We start from the raw sequence: 22,333 nt of genomic DNA, 5'->3' as shown, positions 1-22,333 counted from the left end.
TGCAGGTAGATAACAGGCTGCGTCCCGCACCTCACCCCAGGAAGCCACTAAAGTTCACGGGACCAAAGTAGAAGCTTCTAAGAAATAATGGATGGAGAGGGGGAAACCCATGGTAGCTGTGAAGGAAGGCTGTGTCAACCAGCGGCTACCGATGGCCATAAATTTGCTGTGAAAGAAAACAGACACTAACATCAGGAGCTGGGAAGCTGTGTGGAGGGGCCAAGTCAGTTTGCTGAGACAAAAGCAATGAGGTTAATTTTAGAGAGATCCCTTCGCTGGAGCCGACTAAAATACACACATACCTTACACAAACAGCTCCCCCAGGGCTTCTGAATTTCCAATTGCACGTGAAATTCCACAGGAACAGCCAAGGGCTGCAAGCTTCCTAGATTATTAAAGAAAATGAATTGTAGGAACCAGAGAATTTTCATTTTTTTTAGTATTTAAAAGAATAAATAAATGAAATGGAGTTGGGCGTGGTGGCATCATTCACCAATGATAAACCAAATCCCAGAGAGAGGATAGAAGTCACCCAAGTCTACAGAGAACCACATTCTACTTCACTGTTCTGGGTTAGGCTGCCCCCGCCCCACGCCTGTCACTCTTGCTCCGCCCTCTTCCTCTCTCATGCCCACTCTCCACCTTTTTCACAGGGGTCGCCTCAGACCATCAGAAAACACAGAATAGCCGGACGGTGGCGGCGCATGCCTTTAATCCCAGCACTCGGGAGGCAGAAGCAGACGGATATCTGTGAGTTCGAGGCCAGCCTGGTCTAGAAGAGCTAGTGCCAGGACAGGCTCCAAAGCTACAGAGAAACCCTGTCATGAAAAACTAAAATAAAAAAACCCACAGAATATTTACATTACAATTCATAACAGTAGCAAAATTACAGTTATGAAAATAACTTTATGGTTGGAGGTCACCACAACATGAGGAACAATATGTATAAAGTGTCGCAGCGGTGGGAAGGTTTAGTCTGTGGACTAATGCATTTGTATTCCTTCTTTTTACTTTTGGGTGCTGTGGTTGAACCTAGGGTCTGCATGTGCTAAGCACACACTCTGCCCGTGAGCTGCACCCCAAAGCTGAGATTGGGATAGAGAAAAGTTAAAGGACCTTTTTGGTGGCTTGTGGAATTTACCTCTTTATGCAGTGATGTTCCTTTACACTTTCATTCCACACCTAGCTCTTCAACTGCTTAGGGAAGATGCAGGACCTCCCTTCCATCCCCAGCCTCTCTGTGCATGGCCCAGTTCACACTTCCTGGGTTCTGCCTGTCTAGATTTCCTAGAAAACCCTCCCTGTTTCACCAAGTCTGGCATGACTCCTGGCTCCCAGTCTAAACCACAGAGCAGTAGAGCTGCACTCGGTAGCCCAAACACTACACAGGGAAGGCAGGGAACCCTTTTCAGCTCTGTGCTCCAACTAGAGTGTAGTGGTGTATGTGCGGACATCAGTGGATCCGAACCCTCTCTCCTTAAGACGGTGTGTGTGTGTGTGTGTGTGTGGTGTATGTGTTTGATATATGTGTATGGTGTGTGTATGTGTGTGTGGTGTGTGTTTGTGTATATGATGTATGTGTGTGGTGTGGTGTGGTGTGTGTGTGTGTGTGTGTGTGTGTGTGTGTGTGCGCGCACGCAGGTACCAAAAGAGGGTAATGAATCCCCGGGAGCTGGAAGTTATAGGTGGTTATGAGCCGCTTGACTACTTCTGTGCTGGGAACGAACTCAGGTCCTTAGGAACAGCATCTAGTACCCTTTAACCTCTCGGCCACATTCTAGGTCCAAACAGCCACTACTGGAAGGTGTCCTGTGTTCTTGCAGCACTAGGAGCCCCAGAGGTTTGTACTCGGCTACTCCTGTTAGAGCCACCCACCTTTTGCTGAAGTCTTCATCCACGGTTCAAAGTCCCCCACCACAAACATTGCATCCTTCCTGCTGCCCCCGCCCTCTCTGCCACCCCACACCTCTGAGTACTCTCTTGTCACTGAGTGGTGAATACCTCTTACCCAGCACTCTTCTAAGCTCTGGATCTCGTCTACGTGCTGAGAGGTCAGCTGTGAACCTAGGGAGCAAAAAGTCCTGTCCTTCTGAGGTTCGAATGGACAGAGGGTGTGGGGGTTCAGACTAAGTTAAAATGTAGAATATTAAACACAAAGACAAGAACAAAGCAGGGGGTGGGTGAGATGGGCCAGTGGGTGAGGGTGATTGCCATCGAGCCTGTAGACCTTGGGACCTACAAGGTAGAAGGGAAAACTGACTCCTGAAATTTGTTCTCCGGCTGTCACATGTGCTCTGTGGCGTGCTCACACACACAAATATAAATAAATAAGTAAGTAAATACATAAATGTAATTTAAAAAATTAAAGCGAAATAAAACAGAAAACAGGTAAGGAGAACAGGAAGAGGAGGGGAAGTTGTAAGAGATCTTTTATTTTGTTTTTGAGACCAAGTGTCATGTATCACAGCCTGGGCTTGAACTCCTTAAATAGCTGAGGATGACACTGAACTTTTGATCTTCTTGGCTCTGCCTCTCACGTGCTGGGATTAAAGGTAGGTTTGAACATGCAGTGCTGGGGACTAAATTCAGGCTTTCACGCATGCTGTGCAAGCTCTCCAACAACCAAGCTACACCCCCGGCTTGTTTGAACTTCAGCACAGCGTCTGTGCCTTAATCTACTGTTGTCTCAGGCAGCAATCGCAACTCCACAGTTACCCACCTGCTTCTCTAGCAGCAACCTGGCCACTCAGGCTGCAGCCTGCGGGAATTCTGTTCCTGCAGGCACTGGCTGTTGCTGCTGCTAAAAGAAGCCTTAACTGAATCTCTATTGTTCTATTTATAAATAAGACTCAAGATTCAAAGGCTATGGTGAAAACCTGCTAGCTCAGAGAAGCTGGGTCGCAACTAGCTGACCTTCTATTCTTGCTGGTGTCTCTGAAAGACCCACACTTCTGCTCAGCTAAACCAGACAAAAGCTACGCCACGCCAAATCCCTCCCTACTATTTCTTGTATCTTTCTATTTTAATATTTATTATGTATACAATATTCTGTCTGCGTGTATGCCTGAAAGCCAGAAGAGGGCACAGACCTCATTACAGATGGTTGTGAGCCACCATGTGGTTGCTGGGGATTGAACTCAGGACCTTTGGAAGAACAGGCAGTGTTCTTAACCTTTGAGCCATCTCTCCAGTCCCTTTCCTGTATCTTTCTATGTCTCCGGAATGCCCTCTAATGCTCTATGATTACTCTCTGTAGAAACTCAAGTTTCACAGTGTGATTGACTATCCCTCAACACCAGCTCCTGGAAGGCTTCTTAACAATGTGTAGTATGGAAAAGTAAAGTGCTCAACCTGTGTTGGGTAGGGAAAGTTTATCATCATTTCCCCCTCCTCCCCCCCCCTTCTGCCTCCTTCTCCTCCTCACTATTTCTTCTGCCTCCTCCTCCTCTTCCTTTTCTTCTTCTTCTTCTTCTTCTTCTTCTTCTTCTTCTTCTTCTTCTTCTTCTTCTTCTTCTTCTTCTTCTTCTTCTTCTTCTTCTTCTTCCTCGTTTTCTTCATGATGAGAATTGAACTTCATCCCCAGTCCTGGGCAAAGTCTTGAAGCTGGAGGAGAAGGATTTAGTGTGATTGGAGAAAGGGTAAACAAGATAGTTTCAAGGAAGAGTCAGAGACAAAACTTTGGGCTTTTTCTTTGAGACGGAAGCCACCGATGAGATTTGAGCAGAACTGTGACATGATCTTGTCCCGACAGGAATTCACTGGCTGCTGTATGGACCAAAGCACTGAAAGGGGAAAAGGTGACAGCCAGGTGCCAAAGAGGTTACAGCTACAATCCAGGGGAGAGGTAAGGAGTGTGATCAAGGCAGAATGGACAATCAGGTGGGGAAGAATCAAAGCGGAATGCATGATATGATGTAGACTTGAGCTGCAAGGTCATGAGGAAGCTCAGCAGGTATAGGTGACTGCTGTGCAAGCCCAACAAACTGAGGCCAATTCCTAGAACCCATGTAAAAGATGAAGGGAAATGCCACTAAGCTGTCCTCTGATCTCCAGGTTGCACTGTGGCAATCATGCCTAACCCCCACACAGATCACACACACACACACACACACACACACACATACACACACATCATTTGTATTGAAAATCAAAAAATTAGATCTGAGCTACAGGAAGGATGTTGGTGTTTGGAAGTGACATCAGGATGTGGACTACTGAGCAGGTAGCTGGATATGCAAATCTGGAGATGACTCAGGCTGGTCCATTCAGCATCACTACTATAAAGATGAGAGCCTATCAAAGCCTTGAGGACCAAGGGATCACTCAGCCTCAAGGAATGGGCATCCATCAAGTTAAATGCTAATGGTGACTCTAGAATAAAATAAAACAGCAGGAAATGGGGCAATGCCAGATTCCATTAGCTATGTAAAGTACAAAAATTGGGACTGTGGCTCAGTTGGCTGAGTGCTTGCTTGACATTTGTGAAGCCCTGGGTTCAGCCCCATCACTTGTCAATGGGGCACAGCGGTGCATAGCTGTTATCTCAGCGTTCTAGAGGCCGAGGCAAGAGGATCATAGGCTCAAGGTCATCTTTGACTATATAACGGATTTGAGAGTACAGTCTTAACCTCTCTCTGAAGGTACAGTCCAAAAGTGTTCCCAAAGACATAGTAAGGGCTAACTAGCAGCACATGAGTCAGAAACTAAACGGTTTTGAGTCATGGGAACACCATGTGTATGTATATTTACATGAGTTTATATGAACCGTGTGTGTCAGCTCCCACAGAGACCAGAAGAAGGAATCAGATCCATTGGAACTGGAGCTACAGATGGTTGTGAGCTGCCCTGTGGGTGCTGGGACCAGGACTCAGGTCCTCTGGAAGCACTTTAAGCACTGAGCCATCAGCTCTCCAGCTTCCAATGTGGTGGGGTTTTTGTTTGTTTGTTTCTTTGTTTTGTTTTGTCTTTTCACAACAGTGTTTCTCTGTATTACAGTCTTGGTTGTCCTGGAACTCACTTTGTAGACCAGGCTGGTCTTTAAAGAGATCCGCCCATCTCTGCCTCCAGAGTGCTGGGATTAAAAGTGTGACCCATCACTATCCATAGGTTCTTGGGTTTGGTTGTGTTTTTTTTTTTATATAAAAAGATTTATTTATTTATTTATTATGTATTGGTGTTTTGCCTGCATGTATGTCTGTGTAAGAATGCCAGATTCCCTGGAACTGGAATTACAGACAGTTGTGAACTGCCATATGGGTGCTGGGAATTGAATCTAGAGCCTTTGGAGGAGTGGCCAGGACTCTTAACCACTGAGCCATCTCTCCAGCCCCTTGGTTTTGTTTTTCAAGGTTCGTTTTATAATTGTAGGCAATTGTGTGTCTGCCTGTAGGTACTAGTGTCACAGAGGCCAAAGGTATCAGAACTCCCAGAGCGAGAGTTACAGAGTGATGTGAGCTGCCCGAGTGGGTGCTGGAACCCAAACCTAGGTCCTCTGCAAATGCAATAAGCACTCTAGCCAGTGACCCATCTCTTCAGTCTCAAATGTGGCATTATTTAAACAGCCGTTGTGTGTGCATTCCTCTCCCCAGTCCAGCCTGACAAGACACTGAGGCAAGTGACCTGGCTATGTCAATTAGAGAAATGTGGAGAAGACCTGAAAATGAGAACCACACAATGGGACGGAAAAGGTGGAGAGGACCCAACACCACAAGGGCAGGCCCTGCACCTGCTGCTCTAAGCCTCCTGCCCTCACAAAGTCCACCCTCAAAGCCCCAGTATTCCCAGCATGCAGGTGGGTAAAATGGGACCAAGCAAGTCTTCATTGTCCCTCAGAAAGGCGGAACACAGTCCGGACTGGGTTGGCAACTGAGGAGGAAGGAAGGAAGCCAAGAGAACCTTCAGCTTGGGATGACAGAGGTAAAGGGGACTGTGGTATCTCCTGTGGGTCTGTTGGTACAACCTGTGGAGAAACTAAGCAGGACTCAGGCCAAGACGTGAGGTGGAAAAAGACAGCCTCAATGAATTGGCCTCCACTGAGCCTAGAACAGAGATGGAGGAGACCCTGAGGTAGGGTCATGACAAGGACAAGATCCAGAGGCTCAGGTGAAAAGATGAACAGAAAGAAGCCGGAGGTGACCAGGAGGGAGAGCAGAAGGCGCCGCGTGCAGAGTGGGGCGCAGGAGTAGTTCGGTGGTGCCCTGGCGCGGGGTCCCCTGTGGGGCACGGTGGCCACACTGGCGGGGCGGCCCCGCGCGGGCCGCCCGCCCAAGATGGCGATAGAGGGGCGGGCGAAGTGGCCGCGGCCCCGGCCCCCGCGCCGGCCCCCGCTCGGGCCCGGGCCCCGGAGGCCGCGCCCCCGCCCGCGGCGCCGCGCCTCCCGGAGCCACTGACGCCCGGCGCGCCCTCCCCCGGCGGCGGCCCAGGCGCCCGGACGCGGCGGCGGCGGCCCAAGCCCGGCCCTATGGCGCGGGCGGACACGGGCCGCGGGCTCCTGGCGCTGACCTTCTGCCTGCTGTCCGCGCGCGGTAAGGGCCCGGGTGGCCGCAGTCGCGAGTGGGCGTCCCCAGCGCCCGCGATGTTTGCACGCCGGGGGATGCGGGGACTTGCCCGCAGGGGGTGTGTGTGTCCTTGCTGTGTCCGTGCGTGTCCCCCTGCGCGTGGACCTTGTGTGTGTGAAGTGTGCGTGTCTGTGTGTCGGGGTGGGGGTGTCCTGCGGGAGAATGTGTCCACAGCGCGTGCCTAAGGCGCCGGGTGGCATTGCCGGCGCGCGGGTGGCTGCGGCGCTGGTAGCTCTAAGCCGGGCATGCTTCTGCCCTGCCTGCACGCGTCTCGCGGTCGCGAGTGTGCCTGAGAGAGCAGGCGGGGCGGGAGTGTGCTCTTACACCTCCATTTGTGTCGGGTGCGTGTGTAACTGGATGCGGCTGAGCTAATATTTGGCCTTGGCTTTTGGGGAGTGTCCTTGCTCATGGTGGGGGCGGCGGTGAGAAAAACCACACTCAACTTTGCCCAGTGGGTGTGGCCCCTGGGGCCAGCTAGAGCGGTAGGGGAATATGGGGTTGTTGTGGACCCAGACCTGGGGTTCGGAGAGGGTTGGGGGAAGGGCAGGAAACCAGTTGCTTTAGTGAACGGACCCAACATTTGGTCTCTGGATGGGACGCGTGTCACTCCTGCCCCACCCCAAAGGGCGGACAGGGGAAGCGTGGACGAGGTCAGCAAGGCCCCCTCTAGTCTCCCGGTCCTACCGTATGGTAGGGTCAGGGGTAAAGATCACAACTGTACACATCGGAGAAAGGGCTGGGAGGGAGTAACGAAGTGTCCAAGTGTGTGTGCCAGAGCTGCTTCTGCCACCCCTGGGTCCTCTGACTCTCAGTGGGACGTGCGTTTGCGGGGCGGCCCAAGGGAGGTTAGGTGGTAGGGCCGCGAGGGGGATGGGCTGCCCGCTTTGTTCGATTACTTCTTGCCTTCCCTGCCGAGGGGGGAGTTGAGGATGTGTCCGGGGCGAGTCGGGGAGGGACTTGGCAGTGGGGGTGGGGAGGGGGATTTTTCTCCAGCTGCTGCGGCTTTCCAGAGAGACTGGGCCAGGCCACGTGGGAGGGAGGCAGGGAGGACGGCGGGAGTGGGTTGGGGGGGGGCGGGAAGGAGCCTCGCCGGGCCAACCCCAGGCCCATCTCCAGGAAAACAGCGTGTGGGAGAGTGCTGGAAACAGCTCGGACCCTAGCTCGCCCAGCCAGACACGCCCCTTTCCCTCTGAGACCGTGGACCCAGCTGGAAGCCGGTGGTGGCCGCTCGGTGCGTGGGGCTGGCTGGGCGGCAGAAGCTGGGGGCCCGGGAGTTGTCAGGTGAATGTGGCGCGGGCAAATGTCAGAGAGGTGTCTGTCTTCCTGGAGCCCAGAGGATTAGGAATAGTTGCGTGTCCCCTCCTCCTCCTGCTCTTCCAAAGCTCCAGTAACGCGGGATCCTGGCTGGCAATCTCACTCGCGCTTTATTAAATACTTCTGAGGCCTCGGGCCGGGGCACCGGAGAAAGTCTGGAGACTGGCCTTTTCCTGCTCCCCACTACACAGGCAGAGAGCAGAGTGCATTGAGTCTTCCTGGCCACCTGAATGACTAACAGCAACTACTATTCTTGCCCTGGCTTAACCTCCTTTGAGTGTTTAAGCCTCTGCAGTCTGTGGACACCCCTTTAGAGTAGAGGTCATCCATTCTTTCACAGTTTTTGTTGGGCTGTCTTTATAGGTTAACGTTTGCCTGACGCCCAGAATGTTGCAAACAAGGTCCTAGCGGCAGGCTGTCAGTCTTAGGGTCAGGGTCGGAGCCCAGGACTGGCAAGGTGCTGCGGAAGAGAGGCGCCTAAGCCATACTGGGAAGATAAGGAAAGGTTCTGAAGAAATTGATGGAGAGGGGAAGAGCCAGCCCCGCAGAGGGAGGAGTCATCCAGATCAAGCAGGGGGTGCCAATACTGGGAGGAGATTTCGTTCACATCATTGCATCAAGCTAAATCTGGCTGGCGGTTAGAATACGGGGTGGGAGTGGGGCAGATGGGGGAGGGGTAGGCTACTACCGTGTCAAGAGAGGAGGCTAAGGAAGGAACTAGTCCCAGCTCCCAAAGAGCAGTGTTAGTCCCACCAAGTCTGGCCTGAGACCCCCCCTACCCCTCTACGGGCAGGTTTTCAGACCAGCTTTGCATCAGCTCACGGTAGCCTGCGTGGAGGGTGCAGGGCGAGACAACAAGCCCTCCTGGGGAGGAGGTGGGGATACAGGAGACAGAACGGTGGCAGCTAGTGGCTTGCATGGCCAGAGGCACTGGATTCTAGAGATATTAAGGAAATGGAATGGGAAGGGTGTGAGCATAGATCAGTGGGTTTTTCTTTGTTATCAGTTTTTTATCTGTGTATGGGCATTTTGCCTGCAAATATGTCTGTACACCACGTGTGTGCCCAGTGCCTGTGGAAACCAGATGACAGTGTCAGATTCCTTGGAATTGGAGCTACAGATGGTTGTGAGCCATGATGTGGATGCTGGGAGCTTAACCCAGGTCCTCTGGAAGAGAGTAGCCAGTGTTTTTAACCCCTGGGCCATCTCTCCCGCACCTATAGATATAGTCTATTTGGAGTGAAGAAGAAAGTCAAACAATAGTCTTCCCAGAAAAGTCAGTGTGGGCCAGAATGAAGGGCTGGGGCTGGGTTAGGACAATGCCCAGTCCTTTGACCTTGCCTATGGGTCAGAGGTTGTGGCTGTGAGCTCTTAGGAATAAGATTTTCATCTGAGGGCAGTGGCTGGAAGCTGTGCTCTTTTACCATATGAAGGAGTGGGGCTCCCCCTTCCACTCAAGTTAGAATTTGGGGCTTGGGGGACCCAGAGAGCTCTGAGAACATAGGAGCTTTACCTCACCTGGAACGCCTCCTCCCTGTCATCTCTGTCTCAGCCTTGAGACTCAGGCTCTTCCTAGAAGTCAACACTAGAAGTCTTTTGTTTGTTTGTTTTGAGACAGGGTTGTAGCCCTGGCTGTCCTGGGACTTGCTCTGTAGACCAGGCTAGCCTGGAACTCAAGACATCTGCCTGCCTCTGCCCCCCATGTACTGGGACTAAAGATGAGGAAGCTTCTTTTGATAGTGATTCTTGCAGGGAATTTACCTAGACCTTTGTGTGAACCTGTGTGTGTTTCCATGGCCTCATTAATCACATGTTGATATATGGATATTTTCCTGACAGTATCTCTTTCAAACTAAGAAATCTCATGATCATCATGTAATGTCAGCACTCAAAGAGACATAGGAAACTGGGCATTCTGGTGCCTCTCTGTAACCCTAGTGTTTGAAAGACTGAGGCAGGAGGATTGCTGTGAGTTAAGTGCCAGCCTGGTCTACATAGCTACTCAAGTTACTCCCGTCAAAAAATAGAAAGTAATAGAAAGAATTTATTGTGAGTCCATTTTTCAGATGAGAAGCCTGTGTGGCTTTCTGGCATTACTCAGAAACTGATCTTGGGTCCTACCAGTCTCCTGGCTCCTCTTTGTAAGACCGCCCAGTCACTCTTCCCAGGGATCTGGGACATAACCCTCTGCACTTCTTCCGTAAGACAAGTTAGCAGCTTTAGACCTGAGTTTTCTCTCTGGCTGGTCCGAGGATGTGGGATTCTTTTGCTCATCTCCTGTTCACTCTCTGAGGTACAGCAAACAGATTTGGAATTCCAGATGCAGAACACATGTGGCTGCCAGACAGGCCTGGGGCTCCCAGGAGGGCAGGGGGAAGAATTGATGGGATAGAAAGTGGGGTTCAGGAAGGAAAACCAGAAAGGTTACCCTGGGGTCCTGCATTCTCCTCTGGCCAGGCCAGCTGTAGGACTTCTGTAGCTGTGGAGGAACCACGAGGTCACTGGGGTCAAGGAAGCCAAGGGCCAATAAGCTTTCTTCCAGGTACAAGTCAGGACTCCTGATCAACTAATAGGGGAGTCTCTTTCTTGTTTTGAGGACAGAGCTATGGCACCCATCAACAGTTCATATGAGGAGACAGGGTGAACTCAGAAGAAATCCTTTTTTTTCTAAATATTTATTTGTTTATTATATACACAGTGTTCAGCCTGCATATACACCTACATGCAAGAAGAGGTCCCCAGATCTTACTATAGTTGGTTGTGAGCCATCATGGGGTTGCTGAGAATTGAACTCAGGACCTCTGGAAGAGCAGTCAATGCCCTTAATGTCTGAGCACCTCTCCAGCCCAGAAGAAATACTTTTAAGAATATGAGATGTATAACAGAACCAGCAAGCTAAATGATTCCCTGCCTTAATGATATTTAGACAAAATTTTACTGTGAATTTGCTGTTCTGTTTCTGTGTGGTTATAGTTTGCTTGTTTCAGATAGGCCCATTGTAGCCCAAGCTGGCCTTGAACTTACTATATAGCTTTGAACTTCTGATTTTTCTACTTCTACCCGCTGAGTGTTGGGATTACAGGGTTTACCAACACATGCAGTTTATACAGTGTTGGGACTAAACCCAGGGTTTCATGCGTGCTAGGTAAGCATTCTACCAGCTGAACATATCCCCAGCCACCAGTCTAGGTGGTTTTAAAGCATTTTATTAGGTGTCTAATAATAATATGCCAGGCAGATTCTGTCTGTATTATTCAGATTGTTCCTAACTCTGAAGGGATTTACTCTATTTTCACAGATAACAAAGCCAAGGCTTGGAAAGGCATAAGGGTAGAATTCTATGATATGCTTGAGAGGGTCTGCATATCTACACAGCTATTTAAGTAGAGGATCTGCTCTACACAAGACACTGTTACAGATGCTAAAGCCTAAAGGACAACTAGGATATTAACCCTAAGAGATTGTGAAAGTCAAGCCAAAAACAGGGCCAGGGTTGTTGCTCAGTTTGTAGAGTGCTGTGCCCAGCATGCCACTGGCCCTGTGATCCAACCTGTGATCCATCCTGTAATCCCAGCACTTGGGAGGTAGAGGCAGGGGGACAGAAGTTCAAGGTCATTCTCAGCTGCATATAGAGTTCAAGAACAGCCTGAGTTATATGGGACAAGGGTCTCAAAAATGGTCTGGAGTGGTAACTGCAGCAATCTAGGCACGCAGTTTCCTCAAGGCCGGAAGAAGTGCAGGGACACGTGTCCTAATCAGACAGTTCCAAAGCCATTCTAGGAAGAAGTAGCCAGGGGAACCACAAGGTGTTCACTTGGGGGTGGCTTGTTTTGTATGGCTTGGTGGGCACAAGTATTGGGGACCAGGAGGAGGCAAGCCATGTTGAATGTGGCTTTGTTGTCACCCCAGATGACACTGAGTCTCTGGATTGGAGAGAGAGAGAGAGAGAGAGAGAGAGGACTGAGGCCTTTCTCGTGTCCATGCCACCTATTCAGACGCCCCGTCCAGCTGTTGGAGGGAGGGACTTAGTATGTGGTGAGGATGGTGGCCAAGGCTCTGGAAGAAACTGCCTTGTGTTTCTTGGGAAAGAAGAATGGCCTATGGTGTCAGGGAGGACAGCGAGGAAGCTCTGATGTTTGGCCTTACTCTCCCTCCCCCACCTACATGCCCTGTCCTTCTTGAACATTCCCTGGAGAATGGAACCCAACTCAGGCTCCTGATGACTTCACGGAATAACTCCAGCCAGACCCTGGAACGCTATAGCAAATTGCCTTCCTGACTAGGTTCTCATTGGTCTCATAAAAATCTAACTTGTCCTCCTAAGTGGGCAAAAGAGTTTCTCAGAGCCCAACATGGTGGCACAAACCTGTATAAGAAGCAGGGGTAAGATTGGGCAGTCCTGGCGCATGCCTTTAATCCCAGCACTTGGGAGGCAGAGGCAAGCTAATCTCTGTGGGCTCGTGGCTAACCTGATCTACAGAGAGAGTTTCAGAACACCTAGGGCTGTTACACAGAGAAACCCTGTCTCAAAAATCCAGAGGTGGGGGGGGGAGAAAAAGTAGAGGCAGGAGGGTCAAGGACAGCCTGGGCCACATAGTGAGACCAGGTCTCAGAGAGAGAGAGAAAGAGAGAGAGAGGGGGGGGGGGAGAAATATCCCTTTGAAAGATTGAGGGGCTGGGGAGAGGGCTCAGTGGTTAAGAACATTGGCTGCTCTCCCAAAGGACCCAGGTTCAGTCCCCAGCAGCTCACAAGTGTCTGTAACTCCAGCTCCAGGGGATTCGACACCTTCATACAGACATACATACAGGCAAAACCACTAGTACCCATAAGATAAAAATAAATTAAAAAAAAAAGAAGAAAAAAAAACAAAACAAAGAAAAAGAAAAATAAGATTGAGGGCCAGGGAAAGTGGGGAAAGCCTGTAATCCTAGTAGCCCTTAGGTGGCAGAGGTAGGAGGATCTCTGGATCTCTAAGTTTACCATGTGAGTTCCAGGACAGACAGAGCTAAGTCAAAAGACCCTGTCTCGAAAGAAAGGAAGGAAAGAAGGAAGGAAGGAAGGAAGGAAGGAAGGAAGGAAGGAAGGAAGGAAGGAAAAAAGAAAGGAAGGAAGGAAAGAAGGAAGGAAGAGAAAAGAAGACTGAAAATGGCAGGGGATCCCCAAAACAGAAGTTCTTTATCTCTGTTAGGGGATTGAGGGGAAACCCCTGGAGGCTAAAGACTGGTGATCAGCAAGCGTCTCTGATGCCTGCAGTGTGCTAGAGAAGAACAGGAAAACACTGGGTGGGACACAAGACTTGGGAGTCAGCCATGCAGTGGGTGGGGGAGCAAGGTCCCTTGAACAAGTAAGGTCCACCCACTTTCAGTCACCACTCTTACAGGTTTGGTGGCAGAGGAATCATACTTTTGGTTTTGTTTTGTTTAGTTTTTCAAGTCAGGATTTCTCTGTGTAACAGCCCTGGCTCTTCCAGAACGCCCACTGTAGACGAGGCTGGCCTTGAACTCACAGAGCTCCACCTGCCTCTGATTTGGTTTTAATTACCCCAGACTGGACTTGAATTTCCTACGTCATTGTGGGTGACCTTGAACTTTATGTACGCGTGTTAGGAATTGAATTTAGGGGCTCAAACATATTAGGCAAGTACTCTTTTCTTTCCTCTTTGTTTTGTTTTTGTTTTTCAAGACAGGGTTTCTCTGTGCAACAACCCTAACTGTCCTAGAACTCACTTTGTAGACAGATCTACCTACCTCTGTCTCTTAAGTGCTGGGATTAAAGGCATGTGCCACCAAATCCAAGTTTTTAGGGTTTTTGTTTGTTTGTTTGTTTTTTTGGGTTTTTTTGTAAGCACTCTTATCACTGAGCTATGTTTCTAGCCCTGCTCTTGAACTTCTAATCCCCCTGCCTCCACCTCCCTAGGGCAGATATTTCCTATTTCAGGTGTCTAGCTCTAAGCCGCAATTACCCAGAGCTAGGGATCAACCCCAGATCCCCCAGCATGCTAGGCCTGAGCTACTACTTCCCTAGCCCAAGAAGTTTGATGCAAATGTTTGAGTTTGGAGATTCCCCTGTTTAAGGCTGGAAAACTGAGACAGAAAGGGAGAAAAGGAGCTAAGCCAAGGTTGTGCAAGAAACGTTTGGCCCTAAAGTCCTGGAGAAGACCAAATGATGGCTGGAGCACGACGTTGTTTCAGCTCTAACAGGAACGAAGAATGCTTAAGAGACTCTCGCAAATGGCATGGGAAAAACTTTCCTAGAGGAAGGCAGAGCTCTCTGGGAAGTCTCTTTCTCAGGAGCATCTCCCCCACATCCCTTCCGGGTTCATCTCCTGAAAGTCAAAGGACAGTTTGCTCAGCTCTCCCCACCGCACCCCTGTGTCTGGTCCCTAGTTTCTTCATCCGTGGACTGGACCTTGAACATGGGGAAGTTGCCACTGAAATGGGTCCATTAGTCTGCGGCACAGTGCTGCTGCCTCTCTGAGACGGACCCCCCTCCTTCTGTGTCTTCATCCCTGTGGGTTTCCCTGATTCCGCCTAGCTGGGCTCCTCTGAGGTAGTCAAGCCAGACATCTGCTGATCCATGAATATTCAGGAAGGGAACTGGAGCTCCTGGGGCCCCCCTGCCAGCCACCAGCCCCTCTGGCGGCTGTCCTGCCCGCCTGAGCCCAGGCTGCTGACATACCCAGCAGCTGCTCGGGCCCCAACTGTTCACATTGTTTGTTCAGCGCGGCAGGGGATTTTCCAAGCCCCGGACATGCTTTAGGGGGTGGGGAGGCTGCCAGAGGGCTCGAGGATTCGTGTTCTGTGGGTCTTTTTCTCCTCTGAAACCCAAGCCTGCAGTTCTGCCTCGGGACTAGAGCATTTGAAGCTGCTGGGCTGAGAGCCCATGCTTGCCTTCCACAACTCTGAATTTGAATCGTGGAATCTAGGGCTTTAGAAGAACAGAAAGGACTGGGTGCTAAGGGCCGCAAAGAGCATTTGTGTAACTCCTTGCCGTGTGCCCAGGGTCTTAAAGAATGCGCCTCTGCAGCTTCGGGTGCAGCCGTGTGGTGAGCTTTTGCCTAACCTTACAAAGCCGTTAGTGCTATCCCCAGCACCCCACCAAAAGAGAATGAGCCCCTCTACTTCTTGAGCGATGTCCTTCATGCCCTGGGCTGAACCTCTGACATGCAGCACTTAGTTGATTCTCAGAGGCTCATAGCACCTGCATTTTAAATGTGTGGAAACTGAGTCCCAGAGAGGACGCCGGCTGTGAAGACAGCTGGAAGTTGAAGCGGCAAGACTGAGACCTTGATCTCTCTGTCTCCATCTGTGTGTGTGTGTGTGTGCATGCGAGCGCACATGTTGTCTGTGATGTATGTACATGTTCACGTGTAAGTGTACATGCAGAGTCAGAGGTCATTGTCTTTTTTTTTTTTAAGTGAGGGCATGGATGAGATGGGGTTCACTGAGGATAACAAATAGCAAGCAGCTATACCAGGATGCTACAGCTGGGGGGGGGGGGTGAGAAGGAGGCAGTCTATAGCTGTCTCAGCAGCTGAGGAGTGGCAGCAAGGTGAACCCTTTATTCACTCCCAGCTCATCTGCTAGTGCTAGCCGTGTCCTGGCATCACTCGTACAAATCCTGCCTCTCGAGCAACTTCATGGGGAAAAATAAATAGAAAGAAAGAAATAAAAGTTTAGAGTTGCTTATTGTATTCGATGTGTATGAGTGTTTTGCTTGTGTATGTATGTATTCATGGCATACACAGGCAAAATGCCTATATACATAAAATTAATAATAACAACAATAATACAGGGGAGGAAAACGGCAGTCTTAGCTGGCTGAGGCAAGGGATGAGGGAAGGAATGTGAAGGATGGAGAGTCAGCAGGAAGCTGACTGGACCACTGTGCTCACGCTCTGTATGTGCTCAACTGCATGGACCTCAGACCCCTTAGAACTGGAGTTATAAATGTTTGTGAGCCACCATGTGGGTGCTGGGACTTGAACTCTGGTCCTATGCAAGAGTAATAGCCTTAATGGCTAAACCAACTCTCCAGTCCCGTCCCCCCTTTTTTTTTCTGAGACAGGGTTTCTCTGTGTAGCTCTGGCTGTCCTGAAACTTGTTCTGTAGACCAGGCTGGCCTTGAACTCATAGAGATCCACCTGCCTCTGCCTCCCAAGAGTGCTGAGATTAAATGTGTGTACTGCTGTCTAGCTCATGGACTATCTTATTCCTCTTTGAATGCTATGGGGAGGAAGTAATAGGGACACAGAGGAGTCTAGGTGTTGACCAGCGTAGCAGACAGAAGAACATGTATACAGGGGAACACAGATGAAACCGTGTGGGGTGTGCGTGGGATGGTGCTGTGTTTTCTCCAGAACCAATATCTCTATGTCATTGAAAAACCTGAGACCTGGAAGAAATGCTTAGCTGGAGTCATACATCTCCCAGAATGCCTAGCCTTCCTGCTTCGTGTGGCTCTGTCACTCCGGACTTGCCTCATACTGAGGATGTCATCTCCATCCTTGGTCTGGTCAGGCCAGAGACTAAGGGGAGACCTTGGGCTACTGAGTTTTTATGGGACTGGGGGATAGCAGTTCAGTTGTGATGATGGACTTACATGGGGAACCGTTGCTCTATTATGATGATGGGCAGGCCCTGTTGAAGCATTAATTATGACAAGAAATATTTCCCTCTGTGATTTTTGTCTTGATTCAGGGTAGTGTGTGATCCTCCTTCTTTTCCCTTTGTGGCAGGGGCAGTGTTAGGGTCTACAGGCAGTATGTGCATGCGCGCACACACATACACATACACACAGGCACGCATGCTCATACTTGCTTTACCCTCATAGCACGTTTCTCAGAGTTTTCCACCTACAACATTTTTCTAGCTTGTGGTGTGTATTTAGTTGGGTAATAGTGGTGGAGATGACCCATTGGATTGCAGAGGGAATAAAACCACTGAGCCACCACACAGAGCAAGGCAATGCTGCAGTGGGCATTCATGACAGCCCTAAAGGAAAGAATTGCTATGTATTTCTTAAACCAAGATACAATTTACATAGAATTTGCCACGTGTACGAGTATGCTTTTTTGAGAGAGTTTCATGCAACCCAGGCAGGCATCCAAGTTGCTATATAGCTGAAGACGAGGAGGAACCCGAGCTATTGATCCTCCTGGCTTCATCCCCAGAATTTGGGGATTATAGGTGTGCACCACCCACCCCACTTATGTGGCTCTGGGGTTCAAATCCAGGCCTCATGTGTGCTGTGCCAGCAGTCTCCTGCGCACCGCACCCTCCACCCTGTGGTTTTTAATATACTAATAAAGTTGTGTTCCTCAACTGCTGTCTAAGCCTAGAACATTTTCACCCCAAGGGAACCTCGTGCTCCTTAGCAGTCGCTCCCCTATTCCTCTCTGCTCAAAATCCTTGGTAACCGTTAATCTCTGGACATTTCCCAGAGATGAGTTCACAAAGTTTGTGGCATCTGGTGGCAGGCGGCTTGCACTGGGCATGACACTCCCAGGGTTCCTCTGTGTACTAGCCTGTAGAGCTCTTCGTCCCTTTTGCTGACTGAACAAAACAGCCACCGCTTATCAGGTGGAAAGCAAACATTTGGGTCTGATCTACTGTCCGGCTGTTGTGATAGACTGCCATGAGCTGGGGTTTGTGGTAGGTGAAGAAGTCATGTTCCGGGAAGATGGGACCCAAGAAGGAAGGAACTTCTAGCAAAGGAAGAACTGGCTTTGATAGACAGGGTCTTTCCATAAGTGATTGGTACCAGGTGGTGTGTCTCAGCGACCAGGAGGCCACCCGCCCACAGCCCTGGTGGTTCTTCCTCCTCACAGGGGAGCTGCTGTTGCCCCAGGAGACACCCGTCAAGCTAAGCTGTGATGCAGGGCCACTGCAAGTGGTCCTGGGCCCCCAGCAGGCTGCAGTGCTGGACTGTAGTTTGGGGGCTACTGCTGCTGGACCACCAACCAGAGCGACATGGAGCAAGGATGGGGACACCGTGCTGGAGCATGACCACCTGCACCTGCTACCCAACGGCTCCCTGTGGCTGTCCTCACCTCCAGAACCAGAAGATGGTGCTGATGAGGAAGCTTTTAGAACATGGAAGGTCATTGAGGGCAGCTATTCCTGTCTGGCCCATGGCCCACTGGGAGTCGTGGCCAGCCAGGTTGCTGTGGTTAAGCTTGCCAGTAAGTGCTTGCATCTGGGGTGAAAATTGAGATTTGGAGACCAAAGGGAAGGGATGGGGTGGGGGTAGAACTACGGTTAGTTACCCACACCAGAACCAGGAGCCCAACCCAGGTTCCCTGCCTCCTGTCCTGTCCTGCTCAGTGGGTCCCTTCCTGCTATTATCTGCCCTTACCATTCAGGGCTCCTTCAACTGTGTCTTCACCCCCTCACCGTCCTTTCCCCACTCTTTGAGTTTTAGTGTATAGGATTAGCTTCTCTGCCAGGAAGAGGTCAGGGCCCCAGAGCTGTCTCTTTGTGTTTCCCACCCACACAGCACTGTGCACAGGGATATAGCCGACCCCTATCTGCGCTGTGCACAGGGATATAGCCGGCCCCTATCCGTGCTGTGCACAGGGATATAGCCGGCCCCTATCAGTGCTGTGCACAGGGATATAGCCGGCCCCTATCCGTGCTGTGCACAGGGATATAGCCGGCCCCTATCAGTGCTGTGCACAGGGATATAGCCGGCCCCTATCCGTGCTGTGCACAGGGATATAGCCGACCCCTATCCGTGCTGTGCACAGGGATATAGCCAACCCCTATCAGTGCTGTGCACAGGGATATAGCCAACCCCTATCTGCGCTGTGCACAGGGATATAGCCAACCCCTATCCGTGCTGTGCACAGGGATATAGCCGACCCCTATCCGTGCTGTGCACAGGGATATAGCCAACCCCTATCTGCGCTGTGCACAGGGATATAGCCAACCCCTATCCGTGCTGTGCACAGGGATATAGCCGACCCCTATCCGTGCTGTGCACAAGGATATAGCCGACCCCTATCCGTGCTGTGCACAGGGATATAGCCGACCCCTATCCGTGCTGTGCACAGGGATATAGCCGACCCCTATCCGTGCTGTGCACAGGGATATAGCCAACCCCTATCAGTGCTGTGCACAGGGATATAGCCAACCCCTATCCGTGCTGTGCACAGAAATAGAGCCGACCCCTATCCGTGCTGTGCACAGGGATATAGCCGACCCCTATCAGTGCTGTGCACAGGGATATAGCCGACCCCTATCCGTGCTGTGCACAGAGATAGAGCCAACCCCTATCCTTCTGGCTCTGGACACTCAGGGCTCTCTAGAGCACATGTTACTAAGAAATGTACCTATAGTATGAGCATGATGGTGATGCTGAGCAGGAGGACCTTGGAATTTACTCAGCACCATCTAAGTAGAAACCCCTGGCCTCCTCTCTCTGCTCCCCACCTGTGTCTGCCTTGGCCACCTCCCTCTGCTCCCCAACTGTGTCTGCCTTGGCCACCTCCCTCTGCTCCCCACCTGTGTATCCCTTCGCCACCTCCCTCTGCTCCCCACCTGTGTATCCCTTGGCCACCTCCCTCTGCTCCCCAACTGTGTCTGCCTTGGCCACCTCTCTCTGCTCCCCACCTGTGTATCCCTTGGCCTCCTCCCTCTGCTCCCCACCTGTGTATCCCTTGGCCACCTCCCTCTGCTCCCCACCTGTGTATCCCTTGGCCTCCTCCCTCTGCTCCCCACCTGTGTATCCCTTGGCCTCCTCCCTCTGCTCCCCACCTGTGTATCCCTTGGCCTCCTCCCTCTGCTCCCCACCTGTGTATCCCTTGGCCTCCTCCCTCTGCTCCCCAACTGTGTCTGCCTTGTTCTGGATTTGCTTGGCTCTATGTTCTGTGTCCCTATTCATACTGTGTTCACGCCCTCACGCTCGTTCCCTCTCCTCACTCTGCTTATCCCCAGCACTCGCTGACTTCTCTCGGCACCCAGAGTCCCAGACCGTGGAGGAGAATGGGACAGCACGCTTTGAATGTCACACAGAGGGGCTGCCAGTCCCCATCATTACTTGGGAAAAGGACCAGGTGACAGTGCCTGAGGAGCCTCGGTGAGTGTCCCGCAAGGGAATCTGCCCCAAAGTGCAGGGCAGAGGGTTCCCGTACATGCTTAGAGCTGGGATTCTTAGAGGCAAGGTGATTCTATCCACCTAAACTCAACCAAGAGCCAACTGCTAGCCTGACTTCTAGTCAAGTTAGGTTTTTTTCTCTAGAAGAAAAGCCACCAACCAGAACTGGAGGACAGTCTAGAGCCCTCCCGTAGTCTGCTGACTGCTTTACTGGGGCACTAAGTGCCAGGGAGCTGCCGTGTTCTATTTACGACCACACCAGGAGCCACTGCAGAGGGCTGGCTTCTGCTCAGATTGCTCTTTCCAAGGTTCCTCTGGAGTTTCTCCCTGGACTCCTCTTCTCTTCCTGACTCCACTCTACCCTGTCAGGTGCAGACATCTGACCAGGAGGCTACAGGGTCTATCTTGTTTCATCCTCTTCTCTTCCTATAAAAATAGTGGCTTGGTGGAACAATCCAGGCAAAGTTTCAGGTTGGGAGCAAAGCAGAGAACAACCAGGACTTTTTCCCTGCGGTGAGCTCCTGGCAAGTCCAGATACACACATAGCAGGCCAGAACCCTCCCTGCCTCTGTGGCCTCTGGGTTGACGTCAAGTCCTAGGCCTCACCTATGGATTACACATCTTTGAGGCGTGCGGCTCCAAAGATCTCTCCCAGGCATTCCACAGTCCTCTCCTGCATCTGTCTGTCAGCTGTGTCTTTCTCCCCTTCTTCATGGAAGTGAGATCCCCCAGCTCAGAAACACTAACTTCCAAATCACTCCCAAGCACCACGCCCAACTTGCTTCGTGACTGTTGGGCTGCTGCCAGCCTTGCTGACTTTTGCCCAAGTCAGGGTGGAAGGTGTAGAGAAGTCACAGGACAGCTGTGATCAGATAGAGTCAACGGATAGGATCATCGTTGACCTAGTGTAGCTTGGCCTCCACTTGTCCTTAGTGTACCACTTCATTGAGCCCTATTCTACCCATATCTGCAATGAAATGGGAAGGACATTCAATTAAGTTGTGATTTCCCAAAATGTGGTAATTTATAACATGTTAGTTTTTTTTTGTTTGTTTGTTTGTTTTTTTTTTTTTTTGAGACAAGGTCTCATTATAGTTCAGGCTGGCCTCACACTCAACATTAACCTAGGGTGATCCTGACCTCCTGGTCTTCCTATCTGCTGGGTTCAGAATAACAGTTTATGTGGTACTAGTGATGGAACCTAGGGTTTGGAGCATGCAAAGCAAATATTCTTAGCGACTGAGCTACCTCCTCAGCTCAAAGATACATTTTTAAAATTCATATAAACAAAAAAGAAAGGAGAATTGTCTCATTGCCCAACTACTGTTATTTTCTTTTGGAGGGGATCAATTGTTTCCTTTTTTTCTGACATAGGGTCTTGCTAGGTAGCCCAGGCTGGCCTCAGACTTATGACCTTTCTGCCTCAGTTTCCACAGTCCTGGATTATAGGCCTGTGCCACCATACTTGGCCCTATTTATTAATTTTTGTTTTTGTTTCTCTCATTGTTAGGTTTCTGTTTTGCTTTAAACATGGTCTCCCTGTGTATCCCAGGCTTGTCCAGACCTCACTATGTAGATCAGGCTGGCCTCAGCAAAACAGTGGGGGATCAGACTTCCCCTCCCAGCATCTAATTCAGGCATCTTCCCATGGTGTTACAGGCCTCACCCATGAGGTGAGGCTGCCAGCTCCCAGCTCCAGCAGTGCTTGCCACCAAGTCCTCTGAAAATTGATCCTGGACTATAAATAGCCCAGGCTCACATGCCCTAGCACATTGTGTCAGGGAATAAAGAAATGTCTAAAACAGCAACTTGATTTAGGCCAAGGTATGTATTTTTGCACGTGGCCAGATGTACAAATACGATAGTCGTAAACTCAGCCCAGTGGTTATAGGAGATTGTAAACTGAGCATCTGTAGCACAGGGGTACCCTGTCGGGGGAAAAGCACGTATTCTCCAACCAATGATAGCGCTAAACCCACGGCAATTCCCTGGCGTTTAGTATTTATTTATTTACTTACTTACTTACTTATGTACTTGTTTACTTATTTAAAGGCAGAATCTCAGGAGCCTAGGCTGGCCTTGAACTCCTAATTCCCCCACTCCCTACTTTCCTAGTGCTGGGACTGCAGGCATGAGCCACCGTGGCCTGTTCACAAGGTGCCGAGGATAGAACCCAGGCTTTTGTCTGTGTCTATCCTACCAGCTGAGCTACAGCCCAACTCCACTTACATGAATTTCTACTAATAGGGGATACTTTTTCTTCCATAGGAACCAGTCATGAATGAGACTAAAAATTGAATTTATGTTAAGATTTATGCCAAAAATACACAACTTTATAGAATGAGAAGAGAAGCCACTAACGTTT

The 22,333-nt window shown here is 50.4% G+C and overlaps 1 protein-coding gene across 3 annotated transcripts in view; it reads left to right on the top strand.

The window, feature by feature from the left end:
* Nucleotides 1-6,407: 6,407 nt before the first annotated feature.
* Igdcc4 (immunoglobulin superfamily DCC subclass member 4) overlaps nt 6,408-22,333 on the top strand; it is a 37,130-nt gene continuing 21,204 nt past the window's right edge. For all 3 annotated transcript variants that reach the window (XM_075965474.1, XM_075965473.1, XM_075965472.1), the window contains exons 1-3: nt 6,408-6,524; nt 17,702-18,055; nt 19,809-19,950. In XM_075965474.1, the coding sequence (XP_075821589.1) occupies nt 6,461-6,524; nt 17,702-18,055; nt 19,809-19,950 (560 nt within the window). In that variant the 5' untranslated portion in view covers nt 6,408-6,460. The remainder of the gene's footprint in view (nt 6,525-17,701; nt 18,056-19,808; nt 19,951-22,333) is intronic.

Source organism: Microtus pennsylvanicus, chromosome 3, assembly GCF_037038515.1.
Source record: "Microtus pennsylvanicus isolate mMicPen1 chromosome 3, mMicPen1.hap1, whole genome shotgun sequence".
Taxonomy (NCBI): Eukaryota; Metazoa; Chordata; class Mammalia; order Rodentia; family Cricetidae; genus Microtus; species Microtus pennsylvanicus.
The sequence above is the reverse complement of the archived record's forward strand: the minus strand, read 5'-3'. Positions and strand labels throughout refer to the sequence as shown.